The 17454-nt window shown below is 54.7% G+C and overlaps 2 protein-coding genes across 5 annotated transcripts; one reads left to right on the top strand and one right to left on the bottom strand.

The window, feature by feature from the left end:
* ANKLE1 (ankyrin repeat and LEM domain containing 1) lies at positions 1-5481 on the top strand. Of its 3 annotated transcripts, none has more exons than XM_021083569.2 (9): positions 1-269; positions 347-499; positions 922-1027; positions 1132-1270; positions 1666-2397; positions 2540-2717; positions 3563-3722; positions 3836-3965; positions 4211-5481. In XM_021083569.2, the coding sequence occupies exons 1-9, from the start codon at positions 49-51 to the stop codon at positions 4429-4431; spliced, it is 2040 nt and encodes a 679-aa protein (XP_020939228.2). In that variant the 5' UTR covers positions 1-48; the 3' UTR covers positions 4432-5481. The 3 variants fall into 3 exon arrangements, with proteins under 3 accessions (XP_020939228.2, XP_084868571.1, XP_084868572.1); XM_085012445.1 differs by having other exon boundaries at positions 3546-3722; XM_085012446.1 differs by lacking the exon at positions 2540-2717.
* Positions 5482-7600: 2119 nt separating this feature from the next.
* ABHD8 (abhydrolase domain containing 8) lies at positions 7601-15837 on the bottom strand. Of its 2 annotated transcripts, XM_021083570.2 has the most exons (5): positions 15681-15837; positions 13788-14535; positions 10595-10765; positions 10243-10459; positions 7601-8301 (listed from the first exon to the last, which is right to left on the bottom strand). In XM_021083570.2, exons 2-5 carry the CDS (start codon positions 14525-14527, stop codon positions 8131-8133), a joined length of 1299 nt encoding a protein of 432 aa, XP_020939229.1. In that variant the 5' UTR covers positions 14528-14535; positions 15681-15837; the 3' UTR covers positions 7601-8130. The 2 variants fall into 2 exon arrangements, 1 of the variants encoding a protein (XP_020939229.1); XR_014837426.1 differs by lacking the exon at positions 7601-8301 and having other exon boundaries at positions 10595-11761; positions 11861-14535.
* Between the last annotated feature and the right edge of the window lie 1617 nt (positions 15838-17454).

The following is a 17454-nucleotide window of genomic DNA, read 5'->3' as shown; positions in this document are numbered from 1 at the left end:
ATCACTCGGTGTCGCGAGCTCGGGTAAGCACTAAAGCCCCCGAACTCGATGTGGACAATGTGGCGCCGCTCAGCCCGTCTGGGGACCCTGCACTGCGCCGGGGCGCTGGCAACCGAGCCGAGGGGCGGAGCGGCGCGTGCGCACAAGGGCGCCGCGCGAAATTGGAACTCCACAGGCCGGGCTGTCGGCCTGGGAGACCGCCCGGGCATGGGCGCCGCGACTGGCCTGGCGCTGCGGCTTCGCGAGGCGCTGCGGGAGGAGGAGTTGCGGTGAGGGCGGGGCCCAGGGTGGGCGGGCCGGGGGTGGGGGGCGCGTGTCGCTGTCCACTCTGACCCTCCCTCTGTAGGACCGTGGAGGAGCTGCTGCGCCGCGGTGCGGACCCCAACCTGGTCCTCGAGGATGGCGCGGCCGCCATGCACCTGGCGGCCAGAGCACAGCACCCGCGGGGTCTGTGTTGCCTCGAGGCCCTGCTACGCCGAGGCGGGGACCCCAATGCTCGGTGAGGCAGAGCCTGGGCTCGGGGCGGATCTTCCGCGAAGGGGAGGGGTCTCTGAGTCCTAGGGCGAGATCTGAGAGTTCTGGAGAGAATGTCCCTCAGTCCAAGAATGGGGACTTGATGCCCGAGGCGGAGCTTGGGAGACCTGGGAGGGATCTTGAGAGTCCAAGGGCAGAGGCCGGGATACCACACCCAGGGTGGGCTAGGAGGTTGCGCCGGGGCCAAAGTGGGGATCAAAGGTTCCAATCTGGTGGTAGAAACACTAGAGGCAGAGATCAGAGGTTTGGGTCCCCGCCCGAGGATCCAGGATCAAGGTTCCTAGGATAGTGTCTAGGAGATGGGGGGCTGAGAGCCAAGGCTCTGGGACCTGGGAGGGGAGATCGAGTTCCCGCCTCCACTGACCCCTTCTTCCACTCTTGCCCCAGATCAGCCGAGGCGCTAACGCCGCTGCACGTGGCCGCTGCCTGGGGCTGTCGCCGTGGTCTGGAGCTGCTGCTGAGCCAGGGAGCGGACCCCACACTGCGGGACCTGGTGAGGGCCCCTGCGCTGGTTGTAGCAGGGCTTATCCCAAGTGAGCGAGGGAGGAAGGGAGGGAAGAGAACCTTGGGCGCCTCCTGCTGACCGTGCCGCTGCAGGACGGACTCCAGCCTGTGGACCTGGCCAAGCAGCAGGGGCATCAGAACTGTGTGCGCCTCCTGCGGGAGCTGGAGACCAAGATCAGGACCCCGACCAGGACACAGGCAGACACCCAGGGGCCAGAACCTGAGCCTGGAGGTGAGTGGGACCTGCGTGGCTGGGGGTGCTTAGCCTCTCATCTAGCTTTGTGTGTCTGTGTGTCCGCATGTCCATTCTCCCAACCGTTTCTGTTTCACATCCGGGGTCTCTGGTCTCAGCCTCTGGCTCCTCTCTCTTCCTTTCAGTTGTAGTGGCCTCTTTCTGTCTGATCTAACTTCCACCTTTGTCTCTCACTTCCTCCTCCTCTCCTCTTTCTCTCTCTCTCTCTTTTTTTTTTTTTTGGCTGCTCATGCAGCATAAGAAATTTCTGGGGCCAGGGATTGAACAGCAGCACCACCGCTGTAACTAGAGCCCCAGCGGTGACCATGCTGGATCCTTAACCCACTGAACCATCGAGCAGCTCCTCTGACACACACCCTTATCCCCTGCTCTAGGCCCAGGACCTTGGGGAAAGGGACTGGATGCCAGCACCTTTGGACCTCCCAATGTGACACTGGACTCCACAGCACTGGGCAGAGGTGGTGGCAAGGACATGAGCCTGCAGGCTGGCCCTCGACCCAGCAGCCTCCTTGACCACCCTGACACAGATCGCAGTTTGGAGTCCCCCCTAGGGCACCGGGACTGCAGCTCAGTTGCCTCCTTCATCACCGCAGTTGAGGCCTCTGAAGCTGAGGACCCAGCCCCCAACACCTCCTCCTCAGCTGGTGTCCAACGCTCCCAGAGGGTGCCAAGATCTTTGGGTACCCCACAGCTGGCATATCGAGCCCTCATGGAGGGCAAGGAAGAAGAACTAAATGCCCATCTACAGGCTCTGACTCTGACCTTGCCAGATGCCTCCCCCCCTCCCAAGTTCTTCCCAGACAGGAGCCCAGTCCCTAATTCCCCTTTGGAACCAATGTCTGGACTCTCCGACTTACACTTCCGAAAAGATGACCAGTTGTCCCTCGAAAGTGATGATATGGCTGCCCTATGGCTGACAGAGGATGAGGCAAGCTCTACAGGAGGCAAGGACTCTGTCCCCTCTTGCCGGTGCCCACCAGACCCCACCATATCTGACCTGGAGCTGCTGCGAGGGCTCCGGGCACTTGGTGAGAGCCCCGGCCCCATCACATCCTTCACCAGACCATTCTACCTCCGGCGGCTGAAACAAGCCCAGGCTGCTCCTGGTTAGTCTCTTCCAAGTGTCCAGAGTCCAAGGTGCCTCCAGGAGTCCTGGGAGGCCCCTGGCACTCAGTACAACCTACTTCTCCCTTTGTCTCTTGGAGCCACCCTTTCCTTTGTCTCTCTTGACCCAGTTTCCCCTCCCAGGCCCAGAATTTTCAGGGCACAGCCCAGAGCTGGCTGAAGCCCTGCGGACGGGCCGTATCCCAGATGCCCAGGCAGATGAGGACGCACTTGCCCAGCAGTTTGAGCGGCCAGATCCCACCAAAAGGTGGCGGGAGGGGGTTGCGAAGTCCAGCTTCACATATCTGCTGCTGGACCCCAGGTAACTGGAGCCAGAATGACCCAGAAGTAGGAGGTGGAAAATTCTGGGATTGATTCTTATATGCTGTGTGTCCTTAGGAAGGGAACTGGCCCTCTCTGGTCATTAGCTTCTTTATTTAAAAAAAGCAGTTGTTGGAGTTCTCGTCATGGCTCAGTGGTTAAGAATCCAACTAGGAACCATGAGGTTGGGGGTTCGATCCCTGGCCTCGATCAGTGGGTTAAGGATCCGGCGTTGCCGTGAGCTGTGGTGTAGGTCACAGATGCAGATTGTATCTGGCATTGCTGTGGCTCTGGTGTGGGCCAGTGGCTGCAGCTCCGATTAGACCCCTAGCCTGGGAACCTCCTCATGCCGCAAGTGGGGCCCTAGAAAATACAGAAATACAAAAAAAAATAAAAAAAATTTTAAAAACCAGTTGGTGCCAATTCAAGCTCTGAGTTTCCTTGGGGAAGAGCCACCCCCTGCCTTTTATAAAACAAGCATCACTGGACATGGGTTCAATTTGCTCTGTGACTTTATTTTATTTTTGTCTTTTTAGGGCTGTACCTGCAGCAGCATATGGAGGTTCCCAGGCTAGGGGTCATATCCAGAGTTGCAGCCGCTGGCCTGCGCCACGGCCATAGCAACGCCACATCTGAGCTGCATCTGTGACCTATACCACAGCTCATAGCAATGCTGGAACCTTGACCCACTGAGCGAGGCCAGGGATCGAACCTGTGTCCTCATGGATACTAGTCAGATTCGTTTCCACTGAGCCATGATGGGAACTCCCTGAACTGTGATTTTAGAAACTGTCTCTGGGGCAACTCTTGTCACTTTTCCCTCTCTGAGACACCTGCTTCATCCAGGGAGACTCAAGACCTGCCAGCCCGAGCCTTCTCACTCACCATGGCTGAATGCCTTCGGATTTTTGTTCATGCCATCTTCTACGTGGGCAAAGGAACACGGGCCCGGCCAGATGTCCACCTCTGGAAGGCCCTTAGCCACCGAGGGCAGCCAGGAAAACAGGTGTGAGGATAAGGTCCAGGGTCATGAGAGGCAGTCCGTTTGTGGGCACGTAGGAGAAGGAAGGAAGTGGTGGGCAGACCTCTGACTCAGCCCTGCACAACCCTTACTCCCAGGCCTGCCCTAAAGTGCGCCGCATCTTGGACATTTGGGCCAGTGGTCGTGGCATTGTCTCCCTGCAGTGCTTCCAGCATGTGGTTGCCGTGGAGGCTTACACTCGAGAAGCATGTCTTGTGGATGCTTTAGGTAGGTGCCTGGTTTGTGGAGTGGGAGAGTATATGAAGGGTACTTGATCTGCTGATTCCCTCACCCCTAACCTCTCAGGGTTATTTATTCATTCAGTGAGCACCAACTGTGTACTGGCATGTACACATATTTTGTTCCATTGATTTCTCCCTGCTCAAGGGCAATGCCTACTGGGTTCACTGGCATATACTTCTGCCACTGGTTCCTGGAGGCTACCTTTTTGACCTCACCCTCAATCTCCTCAGGGATCCGGACCCTGACCAACCAGAAGCAAGGACACTACTACGGAGTAGTGGCTGACTGGCCACCCACCCGGCGCCGCCGCTTGGGGGTGCATCTGCTGCACCGTGCCCTCCTTGTCTTCCTGGCTGAGGGTGAGCGAGAGCTACGGCCCCAGGACATCCAGGCCCGTGGCCGAGCACTGGGGAATTGGCTATCCAGCCTTGGTAGAGATCAGGGTGTCTGAATGTTCCAGCTGCCCTGTACTGAGAGCAGCCCATCTCCTGCTCCAGAAGGCTGGTGGGGGAACACCAGGCCAGATGTCCCCCGGAACAGAGGAAAGACTTTTATTACATATTGGAACTGCTGGAGAGGTAGTGACCTCCCTGTCATGGGATGAGAATAAGGGTATGTGGGGGGAGAAACATACATTTGGAACATTCTGGTGCTTTGAAACATGCCAGTGCTTTGGTAGTTTGATTCTATCTGGGCTTATCTCCCAGACACAGGGGACCCAAAATGTAGGCTGGCCTGAGGGCTTCCCCAGCCACCCAGCTCAAGAAGGGACTCTGCCCAGCTCAAGAGTCAGGCTTGGAGTTCCTGTTGTGGCACAGCGGGTTAAGACCACAGCGTAGTGTCTGTGAGGATGCAGGTTTGATCCCCAGCCTCACTCAGTGGGTTAAGGATCCAGCGTTGCTGCAAGTTGTGGCATAGGTCACAGATGTGGCTCAGATCTGGTGTTTCCACAGCTGTGGTTTAGGCTGGCAGTGCAGCTCCAGTTCGACCCCTGGCCCAAGAACTTCTGAATGCCTCAGGCGTGGCATTAAAAACAGCAACAACAACCAAAAAAAGGCAGGTTTTGCTGCTTCCCAGCTGTGTGGAACCTCGGACCAGTAATTTCTCTGAGGCTTAGAGTCCTCAGTTGTACCCAATGGGGAAAGCAGGAGGTTCCACCTTAGGAGGTCACTGAGGGAATCAGAGTACACCAAGTCATGGGGTAAAGTGTTTGGCTCAGGCCCTACAGCCCAGGTGGAAAGTCACTAGGGGTATGGCGCCAGAATGTTGTCGAGGGACCGACTGTGCATGGTGAGGGGTGGGCAGAGCTGGGGAGGTGGTCATGGTGTGGTGTGAGACACCAGCCCTCCTTGGGATGACTGTGTGGAGCTTCCTGGCATTGCTTCTCTGAACCAGTTTTTTTGTTTTGTTTTGGTTTGGTTTTTTTTCGCTATAAAATGGGGCTCACTAACTCCGACTTCATGCAGAGAGCTTCAGTAAATGTTAAGCGGCTATCTGGTGAGATGTTGGCGGAATCCTTCAGAGCCGTCCCGTGGGTTTATGGGCTTGGTGAGATCTACTGCCTCATTGGGTTCACCACCTGCCAGTCATCAGGGCTCAGCGAATTAGGTCCTGTAGGGGGCGGGCCATAGCTGCACCTGACTCCTTGATTCCACCGCTGAGCCCTGGCTACTCTGGCTATTACGGTAATTGGGGTCCCTGCCGCTGGAGTGGACTTGGGTCCTACCATTTTTTTGGGGGGGAGGCCTTTTTTCCCTTTCTAGGGCTGCTCTCGCAGCATATGGAAGTTCCCAGGCACTAGGGGTCTAATCAGAGCTGTAGCTGCCGGCCTACACCAGAGCCGCAGCAACGCGGGAGCCGAGCCGCGTCCGCAACCTACACCACAGATCACGGCAACACCGGATCCTTAACCCACTGAGCAAGGGCAGGGATCGAACCCGCAACCTCATGGTTCCTAGTCGGATTCGTTAACCACTGAGCCACGACGGGAACTCCGGGTGCTACCATTTTAACTAAACTGAAGAAGCCTCTCTCAGAGCTTCCCTTTCCTCATGTGTAAGACGTAATTCTTCTAGACACTGGGTAGTTGCTCCATAAATCAATAGCAATTAAAACAGCATGCTGGTGTTCCCTTCATGGAGGAGCAGAAAAGAATCTGACTAGGAACCATGAGGTTGAGGGTTTGATCCCTGGCCTCACTCAGTGGGTTAGGGATCTGGCGCTGCCGTGAGCTGTGGTGTAGGTCGCAGTTGTGGCTCGGATCCTGCCTGGCTGTGGCTGTGGCGTAGGCCAGCAGCTGTAACTCCTATTTGACCCCTAGCCTGGGAACCTTCATATGCAACAGGTGCAGCCGTAAAAAGCAAAAACCAAAACCAAAAAACCCCAAAAGACAGCATGCCATCTCCCAGGAATACACAAACAGAAGGAATACAGAGACACCCCTCCACACACACACCAAAAAAAGGCCCAGAAGAAAGTGGATTTGTCTAACACAGAGTTTTCCAATCTCGGCCCTACTGACTTTTAAGGCCAAGATACTCCCTGCAGTGGGAACCATCCTGTGCATTGTAGGGTGCTGGATGACATTCCTGGGCTCCACCCACTAGATGCCTGGAGCACCTCGCCCCCGCCCCAGTTGTGGCAAGTCTTCAGACTTTGACAACTAACAACAGTGCCCCTGTAAGAACCCCTGGTTTAAACTAAAGGTAGGAGGATTTGGGGAGTTCTCACTGTGGCTCAGTGGGTTAAGAACCCTGACATAGTGTCTGTAAGGGTTTGGTTCAATCCCTGGCCTCACACAGTAGATTAAGGATCCGGCTTTGCCAAAAGCTTCTGCGTAGATCGCAGGCGTGGCTCGGATCTGGCATTGCTGAGGCTGTGGTGTAGGCTGGCAGCTATAGCTCTGATTTGACCCCTAGGCTGGGAACCTTTTTAGGGTTCAGCCCTAAAAAGACAAAAAAAAAAAAAAAAAAAAAAGAACGGTAGATGCACAAACCAGTGGGGAAAGGACCAAAGGTGCAGCAACTGAGCGGACAAATCTCTCCTCCCACCATGTGCACAAGCCTCAGGTGAACCTAGATATACATATGTTAGAATAAAATATAGAAGAACAAGAGCTTGGCAATGGAGCAGGGAAGTCCTGCCAGGCCTGAAAAGGAAGATTCAAAAAAAAAAAAAATCTTTTTTTTCTTTTTGTCTTTTTGCCATTTCTTGGGCCGCTCCCACCACATATGGAGGTTCCCAGGCTAGGGGTCGAATCAGAGCTGCATCTGCTGGCCCACACCACAACCACAGCCATGCCAGATCTGAGCGGCGTCTGTGACCTACACCACAGGTCATGGCAACGCCAGATCCCTAACCTACTGAGTGAGGCCAGGGATTGAAACTGCGTCCTCATGGATGCTAATCAGGTTCATTTCCACTGAGACACAACGGGAAGGACAGCCTCTGCGTTTTCAGGAGGAAGGGGTAAACTGGAAGTAAGCCTAGATAGCTGATGTCCTCAGGTCCCTGTGGGCCAGCCCTGAGGGGAAGGCCCTCGTGTCAGTTCAGTCTGCATATGGGGAAACCGAGGCTCAGGGATGCCTCGCCCTATGGTCACCCAACACAGGCCTGGAGACTCAGATTGTCACTTCTTTTTATTGAGTTACAAGTTGAGATGTGCAGGTTCGGTGGCGCCAGCCCCCTCCCAAACCCTCCCCCCTTGGGCAACAATAGCTCCCAGCGCCAAGGAATGGGGGGGTTAAGGGGTCTTGGGCATTGGGGGAGGGTCCCTGTGGGGCTCATGGGTCCCAGGATCAAGCACGGCTGACACGGAAGACAGAGCGGGGGTGGGGGCCTACTTCGGCCCTGGGGTTGTGGGGGAGGGGGTTTCTGTACAAGGTCATCCTCTGCAGGGGTCCTGGCTATGGCCCGGAAACAGCGATGGGCCCTGCAGGACTAGCAGAGAGCAGTGTGTCCACCACCTGGCTCCCACGAATGCCACGTCCTGCCCAGCCGGCCTGGGAGCATCTCCGTAACCTGACCCTGCCTACTGGAGCGAATGGCACCCCAGGCGGTCTGCGCTGCAGACCTGATGCCGGCTCTGGCCTCCTCCTCCTGCTCCTCGGCTCACTAAGGCTCACTAAGCGATACCCAGCCAGCTCAGCGGCTACTTCTTTTCCTCCAGGGGCGCGGGCAGGGGCTCAGGCAGGGCCTTGGGCGAGGGCTCCGGCTCCCAGAGCAGGAATTCGTGGAGGAGTGTGTTGACCGTCTCTGGACACTCCAGCATCACCATGTGGCTGCCTTCGTCTATGAGCTTTAGGAAGGCCAGGAGCAGGATCTGCCGAGAACATAGGCTCAGAGTGGGCAGAGGAAGGATGGAAGAGCCGGGGTCGGATGGGTATGTGGCTGCTCTGGGATTCCCTATGCATGGTCTGCAGCATTAGGAAGTCCCTCTTGCAATCTACCCTATATTCCTCCACTTCCACCCAAAGGGGGTGCTGGAAGACGGCCTGTCACCCTGCTGGAGCCCAACTCGATATTCATTTATTCCACATTTATTAAGGGCCTACAGTATGTCCAGAGGATTTATCAACTAATGACATTTGGGGGGCATCATTCTCTGGGACGGGGGCTGTTCCATGCACTGTAGGACGCTGAGCAGCATCCCTGGCCTCAATCCACTGGATGCCAGTAGTAACGTCCCACTCCTCCACCACAGTGAGACAATTTAAAATTTCTCCAGACACTGCAAAATGTCTCTAGGGTGCAAAGTCACCTCAGAAATCGCTGAGACAGATGCCCAGGGTCTCTCATGCTAAAATACGGTTTCTCAATCTCCACACTATAGACACTTGGAGCTGGATCATTTTCTGTGATGAGGCAGTCCAGTTTATTGCAGGGTGGTGGGCGGCTCCCCCCCCAGTCAGATGCCTCCACCCACAAGATGCCAGTAGCACCTCCCTTCCCCATTCGACAATCAAGAGTCTGCAGACAGGAGTTCCTGTCGTGGCACAGCGGAAATGAATCCACCTAGGAACTATAAGGTTGCAGGTTCGATCCCTGGCCTCACTCAGTGGGTTAAGGATCTGGCATCGACGTGGCTCCGGCGTAGGCCAGCAGCAACAGCTCCGATTAGACCCCTAGCCTGGGAACCTCCATATGCTGCAGGTGTGGCCCTAAAAAGACAAAAGACAAGAAGAAGAAAAAAAAAAAAGTCTGCAGATATTTCCAAGTGTCCCCTAGGGGGCAGAATCATCCCTGGTTAAAAACTGCTGGCCCATAAATTTCCTGCTGTGGCTCAGGGGTAACAAACCAGACCGGTATCCTCAGTGTGTTAAGGATCCCTCATTGCTGTGAGCTGTAGTATAGGTCACAGATGTGCTTCAGATCTGACATTGCTGTGGCTGTGGTGTAGGCTGGCAGCTGCAGCTGCAGCTCAGATTCGACTCCTAGCCTGGGAACTTCCATATGCTGCACCTGCTGCCCTAAAAAGACAAGACAAACAAGCAATTGCTGGCCCGGAGCTGTTCTAAGCACCAGGGATACTGAGACCCTTTCTGGGAAATCTGATTTGAAGATCCCCAGCTTGCCCTCACAAAGTCAAATTGTCAAGAGTGCGTTTTAAAAAAAATTATTTGTTTTTAACTTTTCAGGGGCATGACATTTGGGGGGCATCATTCTCTGGGATAGGAGATGTGGAAGTTCCCAGGCTAGGGGCTGAATTGGAGCTGCCACTGCCAGGCCTACACCATAGGCACAGCAACCAGCTCAAAGCTGCATCTTCGACCTATGCTGCAGCTTGCAGTAATGCTGGATCCTTAAACCACTGAGCAAGACCAGGGTCTGAACCTGCATCCTCATGGGTACTAACTGGGTTCTTAACCCACCAAGCCATAATAAATAGGAACTCCCAAGAGTGCCTTTTTATGTGCAGTGGGGATAGCACATAATCTTACCACCTGTCCACAACAGCCCCGCTTTCTGGATTCCACCTTTGAGTCTTTTTTCCCTCTCTCTCTTTTTTTTGGGGGGGGGGGATTATGGCCATGTCTTGCAAAAGTTCCCAGGTGAGGGATCGAACCCTCGCCATAGCAGTAATCACAGCCACAGCAGTGACAATATTGGTTCTTTAACCTGCTGAGCCACCAGGGAACTCCCACTGCCTCTGAGTGCTGATCTAAGCTCTGATCTCTCTGGGGCTGGAGCACAAGGCAGAGTCCCCCTGGGCCACGCAAGGGGAGTCTGGGGGCGTGTGGTGGTCAGGGTGCCATGCTCCTACCTCGGCCATGCGCTGGTCTTCCTCCACCGGCACAAATTTGTCGTGCATGCCATGGACGAGCAGGACGGGCACAGTGAGCTCGGCGTGGTAGACCTCGTCGCCCTCAGGCCAGTACTGGCCACTCATCATGGCCCGAAGCACAAAGGAAGACACGTTGAACGCGTTACCCTCCTTCAGCAGCTGCTTTTCTTTGGCCCCTTGGCGAGCAAAGCCGGCCCTGGGGGTGAGGAGGCACCGCTGGAGCCCTCATGCCAGCTCAGCCACCAGTGGCACCCCCATGCCAGCCCCTACCAAACAGCCTTCCCTCCTACCCGACTTGGGGAGATGCCGGGGCCCGGCCAGGGTCACTCACTTGAGGAAGCTCCAAGCCAGGCAGGGTGACAGGCAGTGCAGGACACACGTGGGCATGTTGAAGATGGAGCAGAAGCTGGGCTCCAGTGCTGTGGGGCCCCCACCGTTGATCATGATCACTTTGTGCACCAGGTCTGGGTACTCGTGCGCCAGGAACGTGCAGAAGGAGACTCTGTCCCGTGAGTGGGTGGTGGGGAGGGTTGAAGGGCATTGGTCAGCAGGACACAAGCAGTGAGGGGATTCATGCCCTCCCCTCACCCAGAGGCAAGTCACTGAATGCCAAGATTCTTCCCCTGAGGTCCAGGGGCACCCAGATGGGGGGTGAGGGATGGACAGGTCATCTCCAGTGCCCTGAAACTGTGAGATTGTGTGTGTGTGTGTGTGTGTGTGTGTGTGTGTGTGTGTGTGTGTGTGTGTTGAGGGTGGATTTTTTTTTTTTTTTAAGAGAAAGGATCCAAATCCAAAACTTTTAGCAGTTTCTCAAAGCTCAAAGTCATCATAACCCCCACAGGAGTAAGGACTACTAATCACCAAGTGTTAGGAAAGGTATTTGATTAAATAAACCCTTTGGCTTCTCAGAGGTCACGGCTTGCAGCGTATCCCTTCCCTTTAAGGATCTCTCTATGGCCTCTGGGTGTGGCATATCTGCCTGCATAATGCAAAGTGCAAGGATGCAGGTACGGCTCCTCATTCCCCCTAAAATAGGATCTATTTGTCAAACTATGGCCTGTAGGCTAGCTGTTTGTTTTTGTAAACAAAGTTTTATACATAAAGATTTATGGGAACAAAGCCACGCCCATTTGTTTACAATTATGGCTGCTTTCCTGCTACAATAGTAGATTGTGAAGTTCCCATGGAGACCAAATAACCTGCAAACCTAAAATATTTACTATTTGGCCCTTTAAGAAAAATTTTGCCAGGGGTTCCCACTGTGGTGCAGTGGGTTAAGAATCTGACTGCAGGAGTTCCCGTCGTGGCGCAGTGGTTAACGAATACGACTAGGAACCATGAGGTTGCGGGTTCGATCCCTGCCCTTGCTCAGTGGGTTAACGATCCGGCTTTGCCGTGAGCTGTGGTGTAGGTTGCAGACGTGGCTCGGATCCCACGTTGCTGTGGCTCTGGCGTAGGCCGGTGGCTACAGCTCCGATTCAACCCCTAGCCTGGGAACCTCCATATGCCGCGGGAGCGGCCCAAGAAATAGCAACAACAAAAGACAAAAAAAAAAAAAAAAAAAAAAAAAGAATCTGACTGCAGCAGCCTGGGTTACTGTGGAGGCACAGCTTTGATCCCCAGCTGGTTCAGTGAGTTAAAGGATCCAGCATTGCCGCAGCTGTGGTGTAGGTTGCAGCTGTGGCTCGGATTCAATCCCTGGCACAGGAACTTCCATATGCCGCAGATGTGGCCATAATTTAAAAAGAAAAAAGAAAAAGTTTGCCAGGAGTTCCCTTGGCTAGTGGTTAGGATTCAGTGTTTTCATCACCATGGCTCAGGTTCAATTCCTGGTCTGAGAACTGAGTTTCCACATCAAACCACTGCATGCTGGGACCAAAAAAAAAAAAGTTTGCCAACCCTTGCTGAAAAGATGGACAGAATACAAACAGGAGTCAGGTGGACTTGACTGTGCTGGTGACTCATTGTGTGCCCTTTGGCAAATTACTTAACCTCTCTGATCTTCCATCACCACATTTGTGACATTGTAACTGTGCTGACCTCATAACATCATTATGGGGTCACAGGGATTTCCACAGATGGATGCTCATTTAATTTGAGCAATCATTTAGCATACACGTCCATTTTGGGGATGTTTTAGTAAAACCAAATAGGAGGAGTTCCCATCGTGGCGCAGTGGTTAATGAATCCGACTAGGAACCATGAGGTTTCGGGTTTGGTCCCTGCCCTTGCTCAGTGGGTTAACGATCCGGCGTTGCCGTGAGCTGTGGTGTAGGTTGCAGACACGGTTTGGATCCCCACGTTGCTGTGGCTCTGGCATAGGCTTGTGGCTACAGCTCTGATTCGACCCCTAGCCTGGGAACCTCCATATGCCGTGAGAGCAGCCCAAAGAAATAGCAAAAAGACAAAAAAAAAAAACAAAAAACAAAAAAAAAACAAATAGGAGCTATGCTACTTCCTAGTCTGGCTTCCTTTCTTTGGAAAACTTATTAACATTTCTTTTTCTTGTCTAATTGCATGGGCTACAACTGCTAAAACAGTGTTTCTCAACCTGGCTGGCTGATCAGACCCTGCCTTTCCTCCTGGGTAAAGGACAGAATGGTACCCCTTGGCAGTGATCAGGCACCCAGACCTAGGCCCTTCCACGGAGTAGGCTCTCGTTGAAATATTAGATAGTATTATTTATCATCCATTTAAGGGAGAGTGAATAACAGCAACTTATGCTCTTGTAAACAAAATTTATGGGATTCTAATTAGTTCTTCCTGGATTCCCCTTTCAGCTCTATATAACTACATGGCGTTGCTACTAATTAGTTCTTCCTTGGAGCCCTTGGGGTCTCCAGAGAAACCAATTTTTGAACTTAGTCAAAGACAGTGGTTCTCAGCCAGGGGTGATTCTGCCCACCAGAGGAACTTTCGTAACGTCTGAAGACATTTTTTTGTGGGGGTGGGGGAGTCTTTTTAGGGCTGCACCCACAGCATATGGAAGTTCCCAGGCTAGGGGTCAAATCCGAACTTCTCCTACCAGCCTACGCCACAGCCATAGCAACATGGGATCCAAGCTGCATCTGTGACTTACACCCCTCACAGCAACACCAGATCCTTAACACGCTGGGCGAGGCCAGGGATTGAACCCACATCTTCAGGGATACTAGTTGGGATTCGTTACTGCTGAGCCACAGTGGGAACTCCTAAAGGCATTTTTTGATTGTCACTATCATAACTAGACCATTGTGTTAGTGGCATTTAATGGGTAGAGGTCAGGAATGCTGCTAAACATTCTACACTGCACAGGAAAACTCCTCGTTGAAAAGAATTACCTGACCCAAAATGTCAGTAGTGTGGGGCTAGAGACACTTGCTTTAAAACAATGTGAAGCAATAGCACTGGTGGTAGGAATCTCTGTTTTGTTGCAGATGTTAATGGGATTTTTCAAGACGGGAAATCAGCATTTTGTGAGTGGGTGTCCAGTTCCTGCCAGCCCACACCCCTCACCCTCACCCCCGCCCCCAGTATTGGCTCACCCATAGGAATGCCCAATGAGCACATTTCGTTTCTTGGCATAGCGCTTGAAGATGGCACGCATGTCCTCTGCCAGCGCATAGAAAGTGTAGGCGGCGGCCACTTGGGGTGCTGAGCTGGCCCCATGACCGGCCAGGTCGGGCGCTACTACCTCGTAGCCCAGGCGCACAAAGAAGTCCAGCTGTTCCTTCCAAATAGCCAGGGACCCACCGACGCCGTGGATGAAAAAGAGCACCACGTCGGCCTGGGCGCCCTTGCAGCTGGTGATGCGCTTCTCACAGTCAATGTGGATGGTCCGCTTTGGGCGTCGGGCTCGCCTCCGTCGCCCACCACTGCCACTCCCAGCACTGCCTGTGCCCGAGCGGCCATCGCTACCGGCTGGGTCCGCCAGCTCTACCTCTAGGGCGGCTGGTGGCTCCCCGGAGCCATTCTGCCCGTGCAGGAGGTCAGCTCGTGGTGCCCGGCCCAGATTCTCCACCAGTAACCGCCCATTGCGGTACACAGTGATTCTGCGCTGGCAGCGGACCAAGCCGGTTTGGTCCCCCTGGGCAGTGTCCGACAGTGGTGGAGATGGGGTGGGGGCTGGAGCGGGTCCAGCATGCTTCACCCGCAGCACTCGGCCAGGTTTGACTTCCACAAAGGTGTAGCCATCGCTGGACTCCACGCTCTCCAATGGCCCCACTGCATTGGGTGGCGCGCCTAGCAGGCAGCAGAAGATCCCATCGGTCACCCCGGTCAGCATGGTGTGTCCTGTGAGTTGGGGGGTGACAGCCAGGTCAGAAGCCGTCTAAACAGGGGGACTTCCACTCCCATAGCACCCACTCCCCACACCTGGGTCAGGTGAGTTTCACTGGGAGGCCTCTGTCAAGCACTGAGACAGTGGTGGGCCACCCTCCTGGGCCAGCCTGGTCTGTCCTAGAGAGAAGGCTGTAGCTAGGGCTAACACCAAGAGGCATCCATAGGGAAGGTGGTGGAGTGGGGGTGGGGGGGGCTTCCCTGGAGGAAAGGGCACTGTGGCAAATGTGGCCCATTCCTGGGGACACTTCAGCTCAGGTATATACCAGGTATGCCTTCTTAAATCCTTTCATTCATTCGTCCATTCATTCATTCATGCACTCTTTCATTGACTGAATTTCACTAAAACAGCATATCCTGAGAGCTCCAAAGGCATCTAAAAAGGTGCATACCCCAATAAGCCCCCATCCCAGGCCTCTAAACATGGCTTCTGAAAGGTGTGGCCCTGAGCTCCAGAAGGCCCAACTCCCCAAGACCACAGTGCAATGGGTCTGTTTCACAGACAGACAAGTTGAGGCCCAGACACTCTGCTGCTGCTCTGTCCCCACTGGTCAATACCCTGGCTTCTGGGGAATCTGACACACAGCCCCCGGTGGTGGAAATGAGGATGAAGAAGGTAAAGCCCTGGCGGGGGCCTCCAGGCCACCATCCTGCTCCTCAGGCCACCCCCCCCACCCGTGTCCATGGCAACTGCAGGCTGTTACATAACTCGAGGGGGATACCCGCGAAGCGCACCCCCATTGTTTAGGCCCTGGAGATGGGACGAACCCCTCCCCATCCCCATCCTGCGCTCCGCGAGGATAATGAAAGCTGAACGCCCGGCCCATACTTGCTGATGAGGGGGGACCAGGCCGCACCCCCTACCTCCGGCAGGGTTCCAACGCGGGATTGCGGAGGGGGGCGCAAATGCGCCACTCCAGCCCCCTTCACAGAGCCGGGCCCCCGCCTCCCCGGTGCCCGTCAGCACTGTGGCGGAGTCGAAGCCACCGGGTCTCCGCGGCTTCCTAAAAGCCCGAGGGCAGGTTTTGTGGACGCCCCCCTCCATGGTGAAAGACCCAGGGGCCTCGATGTCCCCTTCCCGGGGCCCGCTCCTTGCTCACCTCATCGAGGGCCCCGGGGCCCGGGGCAGGGCAGAGGTGTCGCGGGCGGAGAAGCCAGCGTCCGCTTGCGGGCGCCGTTTACATGGTTGCGCGGGGTTGGCCCAGGCGCATCTACACGGGCGGGCACGGGCCCGGGGCGGTCAGCGCGGGGACATCCCGCTGCTGCTGAACAGCCGGCCCTTTAAGTGTCTCCCTTGAAGGGGCGGTACCGTGCGCCGACTGACTGGCGCCTCGGCCAGTCGCAGCTGCGGAAAGACCTGGCCTAGTTAGACTACCAATCAGAGGCGGAAGCTCCGGAGTGAGGGCGGGCAATTGGGGTAACGGCCCCGCCTCCCACCAGGGCTTTTGGAGGTGGAGGGAGGGATTAGGCCTGGTCCAGAACCGAGAAGGGGTCTCAATCTGAGATCCTGACAGGCGGCAGTCGAAGCCCCCTGCACTGCAAATAGGATCTCCTTGGCCGGCTTCTGCCTTCAAGCTGCCCTTCAAACGGAGCCCCCATACCCCTCTCCCTGTGCTATAACCTTTCCAATATACAATGTTCCAGATCCTTGCAATTTCAGTCGGGGAAACCGAGGTGCATAAAGGGCACAAGTTTACAAGGCAAGATGAGGGGCAGAGATGGGACTTGGAACCACGGCTTTGTGATTCCAACTCCTGCAAATTGTTATTCGTTAAATCATTAAACAGATGTCTTGGAGCTTTGGGTAAATAGGGAATTGGAATTTCACAGATAGGCCAACTGGTGGCCAATTTAACTGGGAGCTGTGGTCCCAGCTGGAGTCAGAGAGGCCATGGTCCAGCCTCTGCCTTTTGCTGATATGTGACCTTGGGCAAACCCCTTTCCTGAGACTCCACTTATTTCTCTATGAAATTAATCCCCTCATAAATTTGCTATGCAGGTAAAACACTCAGCAGGGAAAGTGCTTCATACATTACTGGTGTTATTATTGTACTGGTGTAGTATTGCAGAGGTTTGCAAAATGGTGGTTCAGGTAGGATGGGCTTCAGAGGACAAGGGGTTAAGCATCCCTTGCCCAGTCCTATTCCCTGGAATTTGCTGCCAGAGTTGGATTAGGTCCAGCCACCCACTCTTGCCCACTCAGGGTGCTCCTGGGAGACTACAGTTTATTCATCCAGAAAAAAAAATTCCCCTCCCCCTCTCCAAGCGGGGAGGATGCTGGGGTGCCTGCAAGTCTGGCTCTTGAGGACCCCCTCAGCTTCAGGGAGAGTCTGGGGAGAACTGGGGTTGGGGGGGCAGTGTTGAGCCAGAGGGAGGGGCAAGTCTGGAGAAAGGGGAGTATCTGAGGAGGATTTTTAAAAGATGAATAGGAGAGCACCAGCCAGAGGAGGGTATAGCTGAAATTTAGGATGTGTGTGTATGTCTGTCGAGAGGAGAGTGGGCTTCAAATGCCTGGCAGTGGAGCTGGATATTTTCCCGGGGACTATGGGGAGCCAGAGATGGTATGTGAGAAGGGAAAGGGTTCATATATGAATACTAGAAATTTTCTCCTAAGGTCTGAATGGGGGTACGACCAAGGGCAAGCTTGCAACCCTTGGGTTTTACAGATTGAGAAACTGAATAACCACCCAAGGACATACGGCCAACTTGAACTCAGACCGCCTGGGCTCACAGCCAAGAGGCAGAGACTTGGCTGGGGCTAAAGGAAAGCTGCCAGCCAGCTGTGTGCCATCTGCCTGGCTCCCGCTGGGGGTGGGAAATTCAACCAGCCGTCTCCTGAGGCTGCCACCAGCTGCGCCACCGTCACCCAAGTGT

Source organism: Sus scrofa, chromosome 2, assembly GCF_054392235.1.
Source record: "Sus scrofa isolate SSC_HxYL_T2T_F1_AM1 chromosome 2, Sscrofa_HxYL_maternal_Yorkshire_Landrace_v2.0, whole genome shotgun sequence".
NCBI classification, from domain to species: domain Eukaryota; kingdom Metazoa; phylum Chordata; class Mammalia; order Artiodactyla; family Suidae; genus Sus; species Sus scrofa.
This window is presented reverse-complemented; position numbering and strand designations above follow the sequence as displayed.